This window comes from Physeter macrocephalus, chromosome 7 (assembly GCF_002837175.3).
Source record: "Physeter macrocephalus isolate SW-GA chromosome 7, ASM283717v5, whole genome shotgun sequence".
NCBI lineage: Eukaryota > Metazoa > Chordata > Mammalia > Artiodactyla > Physeteridae > Physeter > Physeter macrocephalus.
The window spans coordinates 55,108,765-55,127,661 of NC_041220.1; the positions used below are offsets into that span (position 1 = coordinate 55,108,765).

The 18,897-nt window shown below is 39.5% G+C and overlaps 1 protein-coding gene across 2 annotated transcripts in view; it reads left to right on the plus strand.

Annotated features, from left to right (window-relative positions):
- Window positions 1-260: 260 nt before the first annotated feature.
- The window catches only part of GABRA4 (gamma-aminobutyric acid type A receptor subunit alpha4), a 65,313-nt gene continuing 46,676 nt past the window's right edge, over window positions 261-18,897 (plus strand). Inside the window, exons 1-5 of one of the 2 annotated variants that reach the window (XM_007118206.2) lie at window positions 261-509; window positions 912-1,030; window positions 15,949-16,016; window positions 16,988-17,208; window positions 17,381-17,463. In XM_007118206.2, coding sequence (XP_007118268.2) covers window positions 424-509; window positions 912-1,030; window positions 15,949-16,016; window positions 16,988-17,208; window positions 17,381-17,463 — 577 coding nt within the window. In that variant the 5' untranslated portion in view covers window positions 261-423. The remainder of the gene's footprint in view (window positions 510-911; window positions 1,031-15,948; window positions 16,017-16,987; window positions 17,209-17,380; window positions 17,464-18,897) is intronic. The other variant, XM_007118208.1, reaches the window with a different exon arrangement.

Genomic DNA, 18,897 nt, shown 5'->3' on the forward strand with positions numbered 1-18,897 from the left:
GCACCTGTGGTGGGGCGTTGGGAGCGGGAGGAGGGGCGGAAGCCGCTGGTTCTGTTCCCCGGGGTTAAAGGTCGGAAAGAACTTGGCTCAGTCCTTCTGTGCCAGCGCCCCAGGGTTAACCCCAGCAGGTTCGGGGTGCGGGCACGAAAGGGTGTGAAGGGGATACACAGCTCTCCATACACTGGAGAGCTCGGCAGGAAAGGAGGGGGCGAGGCAAGGCAGGAACCGCCTCCCCGGCCCGCGTGCACACACGCGCCCACCGCGGCTGGGGCTGGCTGAGCGCAGGCGAGTGTGAGCGCGGGCGAGTGTGAGCGCGAGTGTGCGCACAGCCGCGGAGAGCCTCTGCCCTCGCCTTGCACCCTGCTCAGGGCATCTGGAGAGCCTGGAAACCTGAACAGGCTTAAAGTATGGCATGTTGCAAAGATGGTTTCTGCCAAGAAGGTACCCGCGATCGCGACGTCCTTCGGGGCCAGTTTCGCCCTCCTGCACTTCCTGTGCCTGGCGGCTTGGTGAGTTCCCCGAGGTGCTGGGGGCCAGGGGAAGGTGGAGAAGGGGCCAGCTCTGGGTCCCCTCTGGCCGCCAGCCCCCTCCCCCCCCCAAGGGCGAATTAGACCCTCTGGTCTCCGTTGTAAGGTCAGAGGCCCGGAGCCGGGCTTTGCTCTGACCACGTAGACGCCGAGAGCAAAGGGGGCTCGGGGTGCAAGAAGAGTGTGGATATTGGGGTCCGTGTGCGCGGGGTGCGCCTTTCCTGACCATTTCTCTCTTTCGCCCCCTCCGCCCTGCCTCCTTTAGTTTGGGGCAAGAGACTCTCTTCCTAGAAGATAAATCTGTTTCCACCTGTTCGCTGATCAATTCTTAAAATAACCCCCTCCGCCCCTGTTTTTTGTGTGTGTGTGTGTGTGCGTTTGCAGTTTAAACGAATCCCCAGGACAGAACCAAAAGGAGGAGAAATTATGCCCGGAAAATTTTACCCGCATCCTGGACAGTTTACTCGATGGTTATGACAACAGGCTGCGTCCTGGATTTGGGGGTATGAACGATTTCAAACGCGCAAGTGTGTCCTGTGTGTCTGTCTCTGCGTCTGTCTGCCTGTCTGTCTGTCTGTGGGAATATCATTAGGTATGCGTCGCGTGCAAAAACGAAATATCTCTCAATCTCTCTCAATCTCTCCCTCTCTCCCTCTTTCCCTTTCCCTCTCCCTCTGTCTCTTTTCTCTCTCTCTTCCCTCTTTTGATGAGACCTCTGACCAGAAACCCGCCCCCACCCGTACTTTCCCATCTCCCTGCCCCCTCAGAAGCTTGGCCTCTCCCGAACACTAATTACCTTCCCGGACCTGACAGCCGGGTGGGCGAGGTTGAAGGGGAAGTGTCCAAAATGGGAGCTCGAGGCTCAGCTGCCCTGCTGCGCTGCGCCCCGAGAATGGACAGCCCCCTAACCTGGCCACTGCTCAGAGCAGGTTGCACTTGACACAGCTGATCCGAAGTCCCCTGTCCTCCCACGTGGAATCAGCCCCTCTGCTAAAACCTCGACCCTGTTCTGCCTAGGACATGAATCAGGGGCACAAGCTGCCTGCTCTCCTAGAGAACCCAGTCCTTTCCTATTCTTTTCTACCTTGGGATGAAAGTTTACTTTATTTGGAGAGGTGGCATTTACTACCCTCCTAAGACTTTGGAGTCGGGTATTTCTGCTTTATTTCTTCCTTCAGTAAATGTGTATAAAGGGTCTAATAGAGGCACATCATTAACAGCACTGTTGTTCTTTTCCATATTCATAGCCCCTTTGCTTATGTAATGAGAATCTATGTGGCAAGCATTGTGCTAGGCACCAGGTTCACAGAAATCTCAAGATATTATTCTTAACCTCAAACACCCTCTCAGTCCAGTTCAGAGAGTGAACATGTGTCTTCACCCAAAGTGTTGGCCCATGGCTTCTGACCACCAAGTTCCTGTTCTTCCCACTACTCTGAGCTAGTTACCCTCTTGGGAAATGAGTTGAATAAGACATAGGCTCTATCTTAAAGGATATAGATACTTTACCGTTTAACCCTCACAGCAACCCCAAGAGAAAGCTATTACTATTCCTATTTTACAGATGACAAAATTGAGGCTTGGAAAGATAAGCGACTGGTCCAAGTTCACAGTTAATAAGTGGCGTAGGCAGGATGTGAACCCAGATCAGGTTGTGTATTTAAAAGACAAACCCATGAAGACTGGGATGCTATCAGATACTCTGTCATGAGTATCATAATATTAGAAGCACTGAAGCATTTCATTTAAGCTTCCTATGAAGGGTGTTTAAGAGATAAGAAGATGGGGAGTGTAGAAGGTAAAAGGGAACAGGATGTTCCTGGGAAAGAGGATAGAATTAGACATTATTTCAAAGGTGTTTGGTCCTAGCCTATAAAGAATTGTTGGAAATAAAAGAGAAGTGGGTAGATTAGAGCTGGATGAGTCTTTAGAGTCTGTCTAGTCTTGTTCTCCTCAGTTAACAAAGGAGAACACTGAAGATTCAGAAGAGAAAGTGATTTATACAGGAAACATAGCATATTAATGATAGGCTGGAATCCGGTCTTCTGGAATCAGGAGCCATTTTTTTTCTGGATTTTATTGAGAAGGTTACAGGGAGCCATTGGAGGTTTTATTTCAGTTTTTGCATGTTGACTGTGATAAAGATGGATGAGAAGGATGAAAGATTCTCTTGGTTCTTTTCACGTTGCCTCTCCAGGGGTAGGATGCTCAGCACTGCATTTGGCTTCATGCAAATCTGAAAAGAGGCTTCCTTACAGAAGTGAATCATTTGTCAATGCATGATCTTTCATAAGTGACTGGGAAATTATCACTTTAGATTAAAAATAATTTTTTAGAGAAGGTTTCAGATGATGTGATGCCATTTAAGGATATATTATATCAATAAAAGACGATTTATCTGCCCATAAAGTTTTTAAGCTTGACATTTCAAGTAAAGAAAAAAATGATGGAAGTATGAAATCACATGTAGTTTAAATATTCATTAGTGAATAGATGTCCCTGAACCTAAATTAAAGTGAAAAGTTATCATTGAAATCATATGGTTTTATTATTTAATGTTGAAAATTAAAATCATATCTATGCAGTTGGTTATAATGCAAGTTATAATTCAAAAAGAAGAAGGGATCCATTGGAGTTGCATCTTTTTTACCAACGACCCTCTCCCATGATAATATATAGACAATAAAATGAATGAAATCAACCTATGTAAGACATTGCTGGATTTTGGTTAACTGCAGTACTGCTAAAATGTTTCAAGGGCAATATTAGTCATCTTATTTCTCTCTGCCAAGTGATCTTCATTGCCCACCTGGAGATCCTTTTATAGCTTTATGGGAAGGGATTGAATTCATGTTACTTTAAGTGTTAGCAGTTGATTAATTATTAATAACTTACCATGTAGCACAATTTTGGGGGTTGTTGCTCATAAATATTTGTGGTAAATGTGATTCATTTTTTAGAAGTGGGTCATTCTCTGTAAATACGTAGTATTCCAAATGTGACAGAGGAATAGTAATTCTCACCTGCAGAAAATGTGTAATCTGTTTACAAGATGTTATAAATGAGCATCACTGAAAATAATAAGAAAAATCATTGCTAGCAGAGACTCTTGGATGCCACAGGTATGATCCCTTCTTTGGCATTTTATACTTTGTGGAAAGTTTGGCATTTTATAAATGAAATGAAAACAATTCCGATTTTGACCAGTGTGCTATAAATACAGATTTACTCCCTGGTTCCTTTAATCCTACTTGCTCTCTGTAGAGCATTTACTTTATATCTGTTTATACAACTTAGCAGTGTTCCATATAAAATAAAGCTAAAAGCAAAGATCTGAATTGAAATTGGAAGGTTTGTGATTGCTCAGTAGGCTAGGCAAGGGTTGAAATAGATTTGGAAATGAAATTATATATTTTTAACTCAGCAGCACAGATTGCAATGGGGAAGTAAAAGGAACTGAAATGGTTCTTGCTTTTCAGCCCTCCAAGATCTCCTTTGCCTTGTCTCCCACATTCTCCATTAGAGAAGGAAAGGGGAAAGGTGAGAAGGGAAGGAAGGAGGCAGAGTGAGAGAAGCTAGATTGGGACATCTGAAGGGGTAGAGTTCTTCCAGCCGTTGACAAATCAGTCTGCTACCATCCAGAAGTAGCTTGCACCTGCTTAGAAGCAGCACACAGTAAACCATTCCACAAAGGAGCTAGAAAATCATCCCCTTGCCTCCTATCCACTTTTCAACACTGTTACACACCGTCGTAAAAATGCATAGCTAAGGTACTAACCACCAGGAGATAGCTTAGGAAGCCAGCCCTTACCCATTTATTGAAGGATTATACAACCTTTTGGGCATGTCAGTCTTTTGAGGCAAATGATCTGGAATAATAAATGCTTCCAGATACATATAAACAGAGATGATTGCCTTAGATCATCTTCTACAATCTCTCTGAAATGGCAATGGAGCACTAGGGTCAGTTTTGCAAGGTTGTTCATCAACACAGTAGGACTTCAGATGAGTAGGGTTTTCTACAATTTTGAAAACATTTTCACATACAGTGTCTAATAAGATTATCACAACAAGGCAAAAAGATAAGCAGGGCAGGCATCATCCTTCTGTCAGAGAGGAGGCTGAGAAAAGTTGCAATGAGTTACCCACTAACCCTGTAATTGACAAGTAATTGACAAGCAATTGACAAGGCCAGAACTCACTTCTCACTCTTTAAACCCTTAGGCAGCTGGTCTTCTGCTACAACCACTTTTAAGACTTTTTTGCATCCTTCTGTTGAACAAGAGTCAAATTTTCATTAACAGACCTTCTTGTTACTAAGTAGGTCATTAAAATAAGCAAAACTACATTTCCCCCAGAGGAGTGAAATGAGAACTTTTATTTTAAAGCTCTAATAACATTTTAAAATGGAAAAGCAAACATTGGGGGAGTGTATACACTTAGGTAAATTTGGAAGAATTTTCCCACAGAAATGAAAACATCTTTGCAGTGTTTTCAAATGATCTATATCTCAACCTAGAAATTAAATTGATGTGCCATGTGCTAGCTTTATTAATTGAACATTGACAGAGAATATATTTTTTAAAGTATATAGATGAAATGAACACTTGAAATGCCCAGGGCAACAGAAAAATAAAGCTTCATTCTCTTCTGACTTGTCACGTTCATTCATTCATTCATTCATTTGTTGAACTAATAGATAGTGAGAGACTGTTATGTGCCAAGAACAATGTTAAGTTGTGAAGATATAATTCTGAATCAGATACAGGCTAAGCAGTGTAAAGAGATAAAAATAACAAGGACACAAATAACAAAGTAAATAAAGACAATGCTATGGAACAATCCAATAGTATGCTAGAATAAATCAGGTGAGAGATCTGTTTCAGATACAGTGGACAAGGAAGTCTTTTAAGCTAAGACCTAAAGGTGACAGACATGGAAAGAGTAAGCAAAAGTTGTTCTCAGGCAGCAAAAAAAGCAAGTGCCAAGATCCTAAGGTAGATAATAAATTAGTGAGATTTAGACAGTGAAGGGTGTCCAGTGAAGGGTGCCTGGAATCAAAAAGCAAGAGGAAGAATCTCATGGGACTAGCTTGGAGTTGTTAGCAGAGGCCAGATCATACAAAACCTTTGGTAAAGGAGTTTCCTTTTATGAACCTGGACATCATTGGAGATTTTTAGGTGGAGAGAATGACATGGTATGACTTAGATTGTAACATGATTCCTCTGGCTGCTACATAAGAAAAAGAAAGGCTTAGATATGAAGTTGGAACAATATTAGAAGCAAGGAGACCAATGAAAAAACTTTTTATTCCTTGGTTCTCTCCATTAAGTTAATGGTAGCTTGGAATAAGACGGTGGATGTAGCAAAGATGAATATAAACGGATAAAAGTGAGATCTATTTTGAAGATATAATTCAGCAAAGAATTGGTGATGGATTCCGTATAGGTGGTAAAGGAAAGGGAGAAATCAAAAATGACTCGTGGATTTTTTTAAGAAAATGGACAGAGAACAGTGTTATTTAAATTGGAGAGGATTGGAGGAGGAACAGTAATGGGAGGGAGGATGAAATCAAGACATCCATGGATATGTTAAGCTTAGGATACATGTGTGGCATCCTAGTGATTGTACTTGTCTGGATATCAGAGGAGAGTTTTGTCTGGGGTCATCAGTATGTAATGCTGTGAGAATAGATGTCTAAAGAAGAGTATAGAAAGAGCAGAGAAAAGAGCCCACAGCCAAGCCTCAAGGAACATTGACAACTGAAATAAGGGCAGAAAACGTAGAATTGTCAAAGGAGAATGAAAAGGAGTAGGCTGTGATATAGGTGAGCACTAGGAGAGTGCGAGTTACAGTCAAGAGAATGGAATATCTTAGGAAGGAGGTATGAGACACCTCTCAAGTTCTTCTAAGATATTAAGTAAGATAAGAACTGTCCACACGGAGATATTTCATTTTATTCACTTTCATCAAAAATTCATTGATCAGGGCTTCCCTGGTGGCGCAGTGGTTGAGAGTCCGCCTGCCGATGCAGGGGACACGGGTTCGTGCCCCGGTCCGGGAGGATCCCACATGTCGTGGAGCAGCTGGGCCCGTGAGCCATGGCCGCTTGGCCTGCTCATCCGGAGCCTGCACTCCGTGGCGGGGGAGGCCACAACAGTGAGAGGCCTGCGTACAGCAGGAAAAAAAAAAAAAAAAAATTCATTGATCGTATAATATACGCCAGGCACTGTTCTAGGATGGCACTGGGGATACACTGGTGAACAACAGAGACACTGTTTTCTGCCCTCCTGAGCTGATACTGTAGTGGAAGAGACAGAAAAGGAGCAACAGAAATAAGCCAAATATAGAGTATGTCAGATGTTGATAACTCCTATCTAGTAATGCAAAGCAGGGGAGGAGGTTGCAATTTTAACTAGAGTAGTTAGGAGGGAGAGACTTGAATGAAGTGATATTTGTTTTTTATTTAGTTATTTATTTATTTATTTTTGGCTGCTTTGGGTTTTCTTTGGGGTGTGCAGGTTTCTCTAGTTGCAGCGAGCAGGGGCTACTCTTCGTTGTGGTGCGTGGGCTTCTCATTGCAGTGGCTTCTCTTGTTGTGGAGCACAGGCTCTAGGTGCATGGGCTTCAGTAGTTGTGCCACGCGGGCTTAGTGGTTGTGGCTTGTGGGCTCTAGAGTGCAGGCTCAGCAGTTGTGGTGCACGGGCTTAGTTGCTCCGCGGCATGTGGGATCTTCCTGGACCAGGGCTCGAACCCGTGTCCTCTTCATTGGCAGGCGGATTCTTAACCAGGGAAGTCCCTAAAGTGATATTTGAACTATGATTCAAAGTAGATAAGAGCATAAGCTGCATTTGGGTGGGGTCTTCTGGTTAGAAATAACTCTACGTGCAGACATGGTAAGCATGGAATTGTCACTGCAGTGAAGGTAACAGGGCTGAGGAGTAAGAAGGGGTCAGTGTGATATAAGGATGAGGTAGTATAAATCTTTGCAGGCTGGTGAGAACTTTGCTTTTACTCTGAATCATATCAGAAGTAAATGGAGGGATTCCATTAGGGGCGAGACCTGAACTGGTTAATTTTCAAAGGCTCACCTTGGTTGCTGGATTGGGAAAAGTGAGTCAAGGTCAAGGGCAACTGCAGAAAGGTTTTTAGGATCAACCAGGCAAGAGATGATGGACATTTTGACCAAGTTGGTGGCAGAGAAGTTTGTAAAATTGTAAGAAATGGTTGGCTTCTGGCTATTTTTCAAAGTTCTAGTCTACTGGTGACAGCTAGAATATGGGATGTGAGAAAAAGGGAGGTGTCAGGTGTCACTCCAGAGTTTGGGACTTGAACATCTAGAAAAATGGAGCTGCCAAGACTGTGGCAGAAGCAGCTTAGGGATATGGCTGAACAATTTGTAAGTGAATATGTTACGTTTGAGAATGCTCATTAGATGTAAAGTGAAGATAGGCTTGGAATTCAGGGATACTAGGTATGTCAATAATGTATGGTATTTAAAGCCATAAAACTAAAGAGATCACCAAGGAATTAATGGTGATAGGGAAAAGGTACAAATATTGAGCTCCGAAGTCCCCAGTGTTAAGAGGTGGGGAAAGAGGTGGAGGAATCTCTGTCCCAGGAAGACTGAAAAGTAGTGACCTTTGAGGTAGGAGGAAAACCTCAAAGAGAATGTACATACCAGATGTTAAGTAAAGAAAGAAAACAGTATTTCAGTGTGGAGCAGGATTGGTCGATTATGTCTGATGCTCCTGGCAGACAAAGAAAGATAAGAACATAAAATGGACCACTAGATTTAGCAATATCTACATTTTCAGTGAGTTTGACAAGGGCAGCTTTGGTGGCATGATGAAGGTGAAAGTCTGACTGCGTGGGTTCCAGAAAGAATGGGAGGAGTTTCTTTCTGGGCATTTGTACAGAGGAGCAGAGAAATGGGCTGGTAAATGGAAGGAGAAAGTAGCATCAAGAGAGCTTTTTTAAAAATGAGAGAAATAAGATTTTTTTAAAAGTTTGTGGGAAAAGTGCTGTGGATAGGGAAAAACTGGTGATATTGACAAAAGGAATTTTAGTGGATCCTGAGCACGAAAACTAGATTATAATAGATGATGGCGTGAATAGAAAGGGGAGAATTCCAGGCAAGAGGCATAGGTTTTTTTTTCCCCCCAGAAGTTTAAATACGAAAGAGAATAGGAAGAGGGAAGGTTGCCTTTTTTAAAGCTGTTTGTGTACCACTGGAAATAGACAAGTAGAGAATAATATTAGAGTGGATAGAAGGAATAACTGAAAGAAAGATGCCTGTGTGACAAGAAGAGACTGTAGAATCCAGAACACAAATTTACTTTCTTATGCTCTTAGTTTAAGAAAAAAGATGTACTGGTGCTAATATATATTTACAGGTTCTTTAGGGCAAGAATATGCAAAATGCATTTGTTGTTTCCTAAAATAAGCACTAAAAATCTAGATATAGGTTATCAATAACTTAGTGGACATTTAGATGATATTTCACTGGGATGTTAGCTTTCTTTTAGATGAAAAAATACATCAACTTACATTTCATATATCATTAAACAAATAGCTGCTTTATTGTCTAGGCCTTTTTTATGTATTTATTTTAAAAAAGCTTCTGCTGCACAGAACTGGATTCTGAATTAATACTCCAGGGTTCATGACACACTCCCATGATTGGTCCCCATATCTGTGGACCTTCTTTTTATCTATCCATCTGTTCATTCATTTACTATAATAAAATAAAACCCACTTAAATAATTAAACCTTGACAACTTACTCTACTATATGGTCTCCCTCATCCTATTTGCCTGTCTTCCCCACTCAAAGTAACCACCATTCTGAGTCCTTTTTAAATTATTGCATAGCATGGGACTTCCCTGGCGGTCCAGTGGTTAAGACTTCGCCGTCCAATGGAGGGGGTGCGGGTTCAGTCCCTGGTTGGGGAGCTAAGATCCCACATGCCTCGTGGCCAAAAAACCAAAACATAAAACAGAAGCAATACTGTAACAAATTCCATAAAGACTTTAAAAATGGTCCACATCAAAAAAAAAATCTTAAAAAAAATAAATTATTGCATAGCTTTATTTGAATATCATTTTAGTTCAACTTTACTCTTTAATAAATTGAAATTTTAAAAATTTAATTGTTTTGAACATGCTATTTACAATCTTTTGATGCTTTTTTCACTGAATTGTGTATTCCTAAGACTCATTCTTATTGTTGTGTATTGCTATAGATCATTCATTTTGACTGTTGTGTGATACACTCATTGCACAGGAACCAGCTGATTCATCTGCTCTGTTGGCAATAGGCATTTTGCTTGTTTCCAGGATTGTGTTGCTGTGAATATTCTGGCCCAAATTTCCTGCTGTAAATGTGCAAGAGTTTCTTTTGCATATATATCCAAGAATGGATTTTTCTGGATCTTAGTGTAAGTGGGAGTTCAACTTGATGAGATAATGCCAAACTGTTTTCTGTGGTAGTTTTACAAATTCAAACTCCCATTTACAATGAATATGAGATTCAGGATCCACAAACCCTTCAACACTTTGGAAAAGAATATATATATATATATATATATATATACACATAGATCCACAAACCCTTCAACACTTTGGAAAAGAATATATATATATATATACACACATATATGTGTATATATATATACATATGTGTATATATACACATATGTGTATATATATACATATACATATATGTGTGTATATATACACATATATATGTATATATATATACATATATACTTGAAATGGTATTTTAATGTGAAATGATTTGTATTTTTCTGAGTTCTAATGTGGTTGAACATCTTTTCAAATCTTTATTGCCTACAAGAATTTTCCTTCTGTGAATTGCATTTTCATCTTTTGCTCACATTTTATTGTTGTTATTTATTTATTCATTTATTTGACGCCTTTAATATTTAAATAGTAGAGCTTCATTGATAGGATCATACCATAAAGGAAGCACTAATCTTTAAGGTCATCTAAATAAAGCTCTATAGTTATTTGCTTTCTCAACAATATCAATAGACATCTGTTCCTTGTTTAATATGCAGGAACGCTAGTTTTTCTATATTTTGTAAGTGACAAAGAGAATTAGAGCCTTATTTAAATATTTCACTAAGATTCCTTGCTGTTGTTGTACCTCTTAAGTACTTTAAGTCTCTTGATTTGGGAAGACACATGAATAGTGTTTTGTAAGATGTAGCTGGATGCATGGATTTAGGTGGCTGAAAACCCAGAAATCTTTCCTCAAGCGCATGGCTGGGGAGGCAATGTGGAGAACAGGGAATGAGTCGTTTCAGCATCTGCAGAACTGCTTAAGTCTCTTTCCTGGGTGTGATAGCAAATTGGATCCTATTACTGGAGAAGAAATTAAAAAGTGATATTTTTGTCCAGGTCTCTACAGCTGAAGTAAACAGTGGGAAATTTTCTGAAATGTTAATTGCCTTCCCACTTTCCAAGCAAGTTAGATTCATTAATAAGATGGGAGTATTCCTCTGAATTTGATCCTGGTGGTGTTGGCTCCTTCTTTCAAAGACTGTTGAAGATCACTTTGCCTTAGGAACTGTCCACTATATTTGGGGGATTAAAAACTATTTCCCTATTAGCAAAGTAGTAAGATTTTAAAATAAAAGATGTCTTTTATGTTACACAAATGCATAGAAAATTATGAGAAGTCCTTCCAAGCTGAAAATTATCTGGTTTCTATGTAATTATGCTCTTAGGAGGGTTGATTTGAACATCCTAAACAGCAGTGTTAGAGGAAGCGTCTCTAAGAATTATTCTTAATTGCATAGCGACCGTGATTCATTGAAAACTGATTTATTGGAAACCTATTACATGTAAGGCCTGGGATTTGTTCAGGGAGAGGATATAAATATAAATAAAACACGAATTCTACTTTAATCAGGAAATATTTTTAGCTTAACTGATGTAACAAATGAATCCCAGTACTTTTTCCTTTGGGGAGATTTAAAAATCACTGCTGGAATAATATTAGGAACATAATCAAATACATAGTTTTCACTACCTAGTATGTGTAAAGCACTATGCTCATTTGGGATTTCCAAGAGGATTAATATTGGTCTTTGCTGTTAAGGAGAGAAAGACTCAAGCAGGCTATAATAAGAATAAGAGCAATGCATAGGAAGAGCTGCAGTAGTAACGTAGTTCAGAAACTACTCATGAAACAAAATGGGAGAGGTAGGTATGGCATGTTATGTACTAGATGGAAAATTATGTGTGAGTAATTAATGGTTGATTTATTATTTAATGATATAATTAGCATAGTAAATCTAGAACATACTTTGTAGATCAATCCAGGGGGTTATAATTCTGGCTCTGGAATATAATATTTAACCTCTGTGAGCTCAGTTTCCATGTGCATAAAATTCTCATGAAATATCATCCCTGGAGGGTGTTGTGAGGGTTGAATGAAATAACATATAGGAAGAGCCTAGTATCCCGCTTGGCACATAGTAGGCCTTAAATAGTAACAGTGTCTCTGCTTATTGTTCTTTGGGAAGAACCCCATTTCTTGAGAGCAGTTCCACGCATACATGCCCCTTGATCTGTCCACTCTCCATCCCGACTGCCACATCCTTAGTCCAGAACACTGTCATCTGTCACCTGGCCTAGTACAGCAGCCTCTTAGAAAAACCTTCTTCTACTCTTGCCTCCCTATAATTCGCTGTCCATACAACTGCCAGAGTGATTCAGATCATATATTTAGATCATATATTTTCCTTACATCAAACCTTTGATGGTCTCCCAATGATTACGGGATACAAATCAAACTTCTTACCACAGCCTATAAACAGAGGCAGAGCTGGACTGCATATCAGAGGGAGAACACTTGGGGAAAGAACACAGGACAGATGATTAACCTCTGTGTTCATTTGCTTCAGCTGCCGTAACAAAGCACCACGGACTGGGTGGCTTAAATAACAGCACATTTATTTTTTCACAATTCCGGAGGCTAGAAGTCCAAGATCAAGATGTCAGCAGGGTTGGTTTCTTCTAAGCTCTCTCTTCTTGGCTTGTAGATGGCCATCTTCCCTCTGTGTCTTCACATGGTTTTTCTTCTGTATGTTTCTGTGCCCTAATCTCCTCTTCTTATAAGGGCACCAGTCATTACATTAGGGCCCATCCTAGTGACCTCACTTTAAGTTTATTCCCCTTGTAAGGACCCTATCTCAAAATATAATCTCATTCTGATGTACTAGGTGCTACTTCAACATATGAGTTTAGGAGGAACATAATTCAGCCCATAACAACCTCTCTCATGAAGATTTATACAAGTTTAAAACAGTGACAATAACATATATTATAAATATGTTGCTTAAAACATACCACTTTCAGAATATGGCCAGAGAAGTAGGTGCTCTGTCCGAGCCTTTCCCCTTGAAGTTCTCCTCACCTGAAATGCATTCTCTCAGCTCTTCCAAAGGCTTGTGATCATCATCCAGATCTCAGTTTAAAAGTCACTGCTTTGAAGAGTGGCTAAATAATCTAGAGTGGCTTTCCCAGACTTTCACTCTGTTACTGGCCTCTTTTGTTTCTCTTAGGAATGACAGCATTCTTCCATTTAATTCATTTCCTTATTATTTATACTTTCACTCCCCCAGTAGCACGTTAACTCCCTGAGGCAGGGAACTTGCAAGTCTGGTTTACCATTGTATCACCAGCGCCTAGCATGGAACCCGGCATACAGCAGGTGGTCACTCTATATAAATGTTGACTGAATGGGTATCCGAATGAAATTTCTCTACCAATTATACGTTTTTAGGATCTCATTCAATCTCAAAGACCTTTGTGATCTTATAAAGCAAATACTGAATAATGTCACAAATACCAAGCAGTTTTCAAGAATCATTGAAAAAGTAGTATGTTATGTAAGAATTTGAAAAGCTTCATTATTATCATGGAATCATTATAACCTTAAGAATTAGCATAAACCCACACACCTTAAAATAAATGTATAAGGAAAAATACGATTGGTCTCTATCCTCCCTCTCCTACCCTTCCCCCACTTCAGTAGAACACCTATGGTATTAGTATTTTACAGGACATGGTTTGGTAAATAAGTACCGTTCTAGAAAACAGATAAATGCTTTCTGTGAACTAAAGTGAACAGCTTCACCTAGGAACCTGTTAGACATGCGAAGTGTCAGGCCCCACCTTAGACCTAATCTAACAGCAAGTCTGGGGTGGAGTCCAGCAATCTGTACTTTAACAAACCTACCAGGTGATTCTGATCCAGTTAAAGTTTGAGAACCAGTATCCTAAATTGATCTTCAGAGTAACTGGATTTCTCAAGATTCTCATCAAACAGTCCTGTTGTCAGGACCTACTCAACCTTATTTGTTCTGAGTAACTTACCTCTCCTTGTCCTGACTTGCACTGAAGTAGTGTTTTTAGCACTTTAGCAGTTGTCTTTAAGAAACAAGCAGAGTGATTTTTCCCACTTTTGAATCTTTTTGTTTGTTTGTTTGTTTGTTTTGTGGTACGCGGGCCTCTCACTCTTGTGGCCTCTCCCGTCGCGGAGCACAGGCTCCGGACGCGCAGGCTCGGCGGCCGTGGCTCACGGGCCCAGCCGCTCCGCGGCATGTGGGATCCTCCCGGATCGGGGCGCGAACCCGGTTGCCCTGCATCGGCAGGCGGACGCGCAACCACTGCGCCACCAGGGAAGCCCTTGAATCTTTTTGAATGAAATCTCCCTCTACTCGGGTTCAACACACATTACTTGCTTCCTGGATTACCTATCTATTCCTGAAACACTTTGGCTTTAATAAGCTTGTTACTATCATATTTTTGTTGTTGTTTTCAATTTCTCATTCAAATAAAAATTCAATTAACTTCTCATACCTATTCTGTTTTCCAAAGGTGTTATTTTTTAAAAATGAAAACTCATGGCAGATCAGCCTGATCTCTACTTTTTCTCTCACTATACTTCCAGAGGATATATTTTTCTTAGGATACTTATTCAAAAAAAGAATTTTCTTTCTCCTTCAAACTATTTTTCTTTCTGTGGCTCAATCTTCACCATATAGAGGGAGAGGTATTCTCATTTGTTTTATGAGGGTAACTTTAGACCGAGGGCATTAAGCTATCCCAATTGTTCTTTGTCTTTTTTGGCCTTAAGTCCAATTGCCCAACCATTATTCAAGGGAAATAGTCCATCTTGATAGCAGATGTTATTCTTTCCAGTATGGAATAGGTAGCCCCTGGACATACAGTGTTATAAACCATCATTTAAGAAATGATGTTCAAGATTGCAACAATTTAAAATTTTTATTAGTAATTAAAATTGATATGTGTAATAACAATTGCTATCATTATTGAGCACATTATGTTCTGGAGACTGGGACAATTGATTTACATGTATTATTTCAGTTAATAGTCATTAAAACCTTTACCTCTGGTGATATGTGACTTGACCAAGATCATACAATTAGAAAGTGTTAGAGCCAAAATTGAACTCCAGAATTTCTGATTTTAAGCATCGTGCTAAACCCAGATTGCAGCAACTTTTCTTTGTCTAAAATCTGTGTCAGCCCATTGTCATGATGCTCCCACGTTTCTCTTCTGCCAGACACACCCATACACTTGTTCCTGAACCAGTTTTATTTAGACGTAGGAAAGAATCTCAGTAGTGGCCATTATTGGAAGAAAAGAGAAACTAATACCTGATAAGTACTTTCATGAGAGAGTAACTGTGTTCATGATCTCATAGGAGCAATTTCATTTGATCTCCGTCAACAGTCTGGCCTGATAGTTATGGTTGCTGCTGTTGAGGAGTTAAGTAACTTGCGCAAAATCCCGCAGCAAGTAGGTGGTAGAGCATAAATAGGTCTAACTTTTAGGAGAGCTTGACTTTGGTCCTAATCACCAGTGGATGGTTTACCTATTGTTAAAGGTGACATGACTCATTTCTGTGTTTATTTACCAATATCCTTAACTCGCCAAAGGTGCATTCCTTACAGCCATTATGGTTTATCTCCTCCTCACTCTTGTGGTTAAGTTCCCTCTTTTTAACAGCTCACTTCTTTACTAAAGGCCAATCAGATGATGGACTAAAAAAAATCACAAATGCTAAAAGCTTTTGTTCCCTGCACTGCCTGTTGTAACAGTGCCCAGGGGTGATGTATCTTTGAAGAAATAAGGTTCCTGGTAAGTAATTGGGGTTTCTTTTTGACTGTAAGTAAACATTGCTTTCTGGTTTTGTGGTTCTTTTGTCTTCAGTTTTTGTAGAGCTTCACTGTCCCACTGAAAATTTAAGATGCTCGTAAAAACATGATATATAACCTCCCTTTACTTTTTAATTATCAAACCCACCTTGCCTATAAGATTGGTAATTATTTTTTCACACTTATTTACTTCATACTTACTAGGTCCTGTTACAGAAGTGAAAACTGACATATATGTCACTAGCTTTGGACCCGTTTCTGATGTTGAAATGGTAGGTATTTGGGAAATTAAATGTACTTTTTGAGGTTTGAAAAAAACATGCAGAAAAGAGGGCAATTAGCATTTATTTTGTAATCGATCACACAGAGCTAGAAAGTCAAAGAACAGCCTAAAAAGTTTACAAAAGTAAGACGTTGAACTTGGCATTTCAGCTCTAACATTTGAGTATTTTTTGGTTTGGAATCATTCTCAACAAAGAAAAGAACGTTCTATTACTAGTCCCCATAGTACAACATGTATGTAGTATTTTTTTCCCTTAGAAAATTATTGAGGAGAAGAAAATTAGAGAGTGTAATTAGTTTTGGTATGAAACTGTATTGTAGTCCTAACTGCATTTAGAAGTCCTTGTTGGCCCAAGTGCTCACTACCCCTCCCCCCACTTCCATCTCTCAGGCATAAAGAGCTTAGAACATCAAGCACTGGTCAAGATAAATTTGTTCATTCAGTTGTGTTCTCTAATATTAAAGATTTTCAGTTTCCAGGTCAAAGAAACTATTTTACTTTTTTCCTTGACTCTAGGCAAATGTTAATAAATTCTGTGGTCATAAAATTTCTCTTACATATTTTACTTTGCCTTAAAGAGATCCCTACAATTTTATGATTAATTATGCAGTGATATTTGTTACACATTAACTAATTTTGCCACTTGATTTAAAACAAAGTACAACCGTAATTACCTGGTGCTGGTGGTTTTATTAAATTATAGTAATTATTCTTGAATGATTAATATGTACGATTATTTATCTAACAAATGTAGAAGATTAAGGTATAAAGATGGACATAACATGCTTTAATTGCTGACACTCTTTTTTGCTCCGTTGATTTTTTAAAAAAATTTGCTCCTATTTGTTTTTATTTGGGGTAGTCTTTTTGGAGTGGGAAAGAGGCTAGAATTTAATACATTTTCTGCATATTTATGTGTAGTCATCTGTGATTGAATATGTCACCAACTAATTTCCCTAGGAATACACAATGGATGTGTTCTTCAGACAGACATGGATTGACAAAAGACTAAAATATGATGGCCCCATTGAAATTCTGAGATTGAACAATATGATGGTAACAAAAGTATGGACTCCTGATACTTTCTTCAGGAATGGAAAGAAATCTGTCTCACATAATATGACAGCTCCAAATAAGCTTTTTAGAATTATGAGAAATGGCACTATTTTATACACAATGAGGTAGTCATTTTTCTTTTTTGCTTTTTATCTTTTTAACTCTCTTTTTTCCTTTCTTCCCTTCCTTCCTTCCTGTCTTTCTTGTTTTCCTTCCTTCCTGCTTCCTCACTGAGGGATCTTTAAATTACTTTGAAAGAAAGTGTTGATTTTGTTTAATTGCCTTTTTCCATCATAGACTCACCATAAGTGCAGAGTGTCCCATGAGATTGGTGGATTTCCCCATGGATGGTCATGCATGCCCTTTGAAATTTGGGAGTTGTAAGTTACAATAAAAATGTTGTTAGAATTTATGATTATCTCACGCAAGCTGATATTTTTATATGTGCATGATTTTCCATAGTCCAACATTTAAATCACTGTCCCTAACAACTGTCCAAGGTCTGACTTACAGGAGACTGTTTATTATCTAATATATTTAAATAAAGAAGTAAAAACAACCCCTTTTCCCCCCAAAAGCAAAAACATATTTCTACTTACCTAGCCTACCTAGATAGCCTAGGTAGATTGACTCATAATTAATAGGTTGGTGATCCGTGGTGAAATTTAGGGGCCTCTGAACTCCATGTGATGGTGGTGTAACATAGAAAGTATAAATGATTTTTTTTGTCTTTGTAATTTAATAGTTTCTGTTACAAGCAGAATCCTTTAGGGCAGACTTGACAAAAGCAGAAGAAGGTTCGGGGCTTCCTGACATGACATAGGTTAGAATAGCATAAGCAGCACTGTTAGGATAAAAGCGGCCGAAGCATGACCAAAATAGAGTAGGAGGTGTGGTCTGATATGTAGACAGAGCAAGACAGTATAGTGCCTTATAGACCACATTAAGGAGTTTGGATATTATTCTAAGTGCTTTAGAACACCTTTGGAAGGATTTACTAAGGGGTGTGGCACTCTTTGATTGACATTTCACAATTTCACTTCAGCTTTTCTACCTAGAAAGGATTGTAGAGATGCTAGAGAGAAGCAGAGAAGAGTTGGAGGCTGTATGTGTTAATATTGATACAAAGATGGTGGTGGCTTAGACTAGGATGGTACCAGAGGAGATGTGAGACAGATGGATTTGGGATATTTTGTGGACGTGAAGGCAAGAGGATAAAATGAATGGGTAGGACAAAATATGGAATTCCTTTCCCCCAAGCTGCCTTCTCAGAGATGGCAGCAAAATGTGATCGTCTCTTCTAACGTCTGCCTCAAATATTTGACTCAATCAGAATCTACCAAAAATAGATTTACTATTGCTTCACATGCTTAGTCTCACTGATTGTGAAACTGTTGCCTGCTGTTATCATTGCTCATTGCTTAACTTAATGAGACTCGGCAGTCACCATTCTTTTTATAACCCCCCGTAATCACAGTATTTCGTTGGCCTAACTTGAAGCTAGAGAGGGTCCTTTGCTCCCTGACCAGTGATTTAATGAGAGAAGATAAAAACAGAAAAAAATACGTGGACAGAAAGGTCGATCTTACTGAGGCCAGAATTTACAACTATTTGTGCTATAATTTAAATTTCACCCAAGATAGCTCTAATCTAGGGAAAGTCCTTTCCCACCCATCCACCGCCCCCCCTACCCCCAGATCTCATGGAACACTCTTCAGAGTGACTTGAACATAGTTGGTCCTCCATCAGGGTTTGTATAAAATAAAGAAATTATTCCTTGGAAGCTGATGATTTGGGGTGGAGAAGTGAAAAGA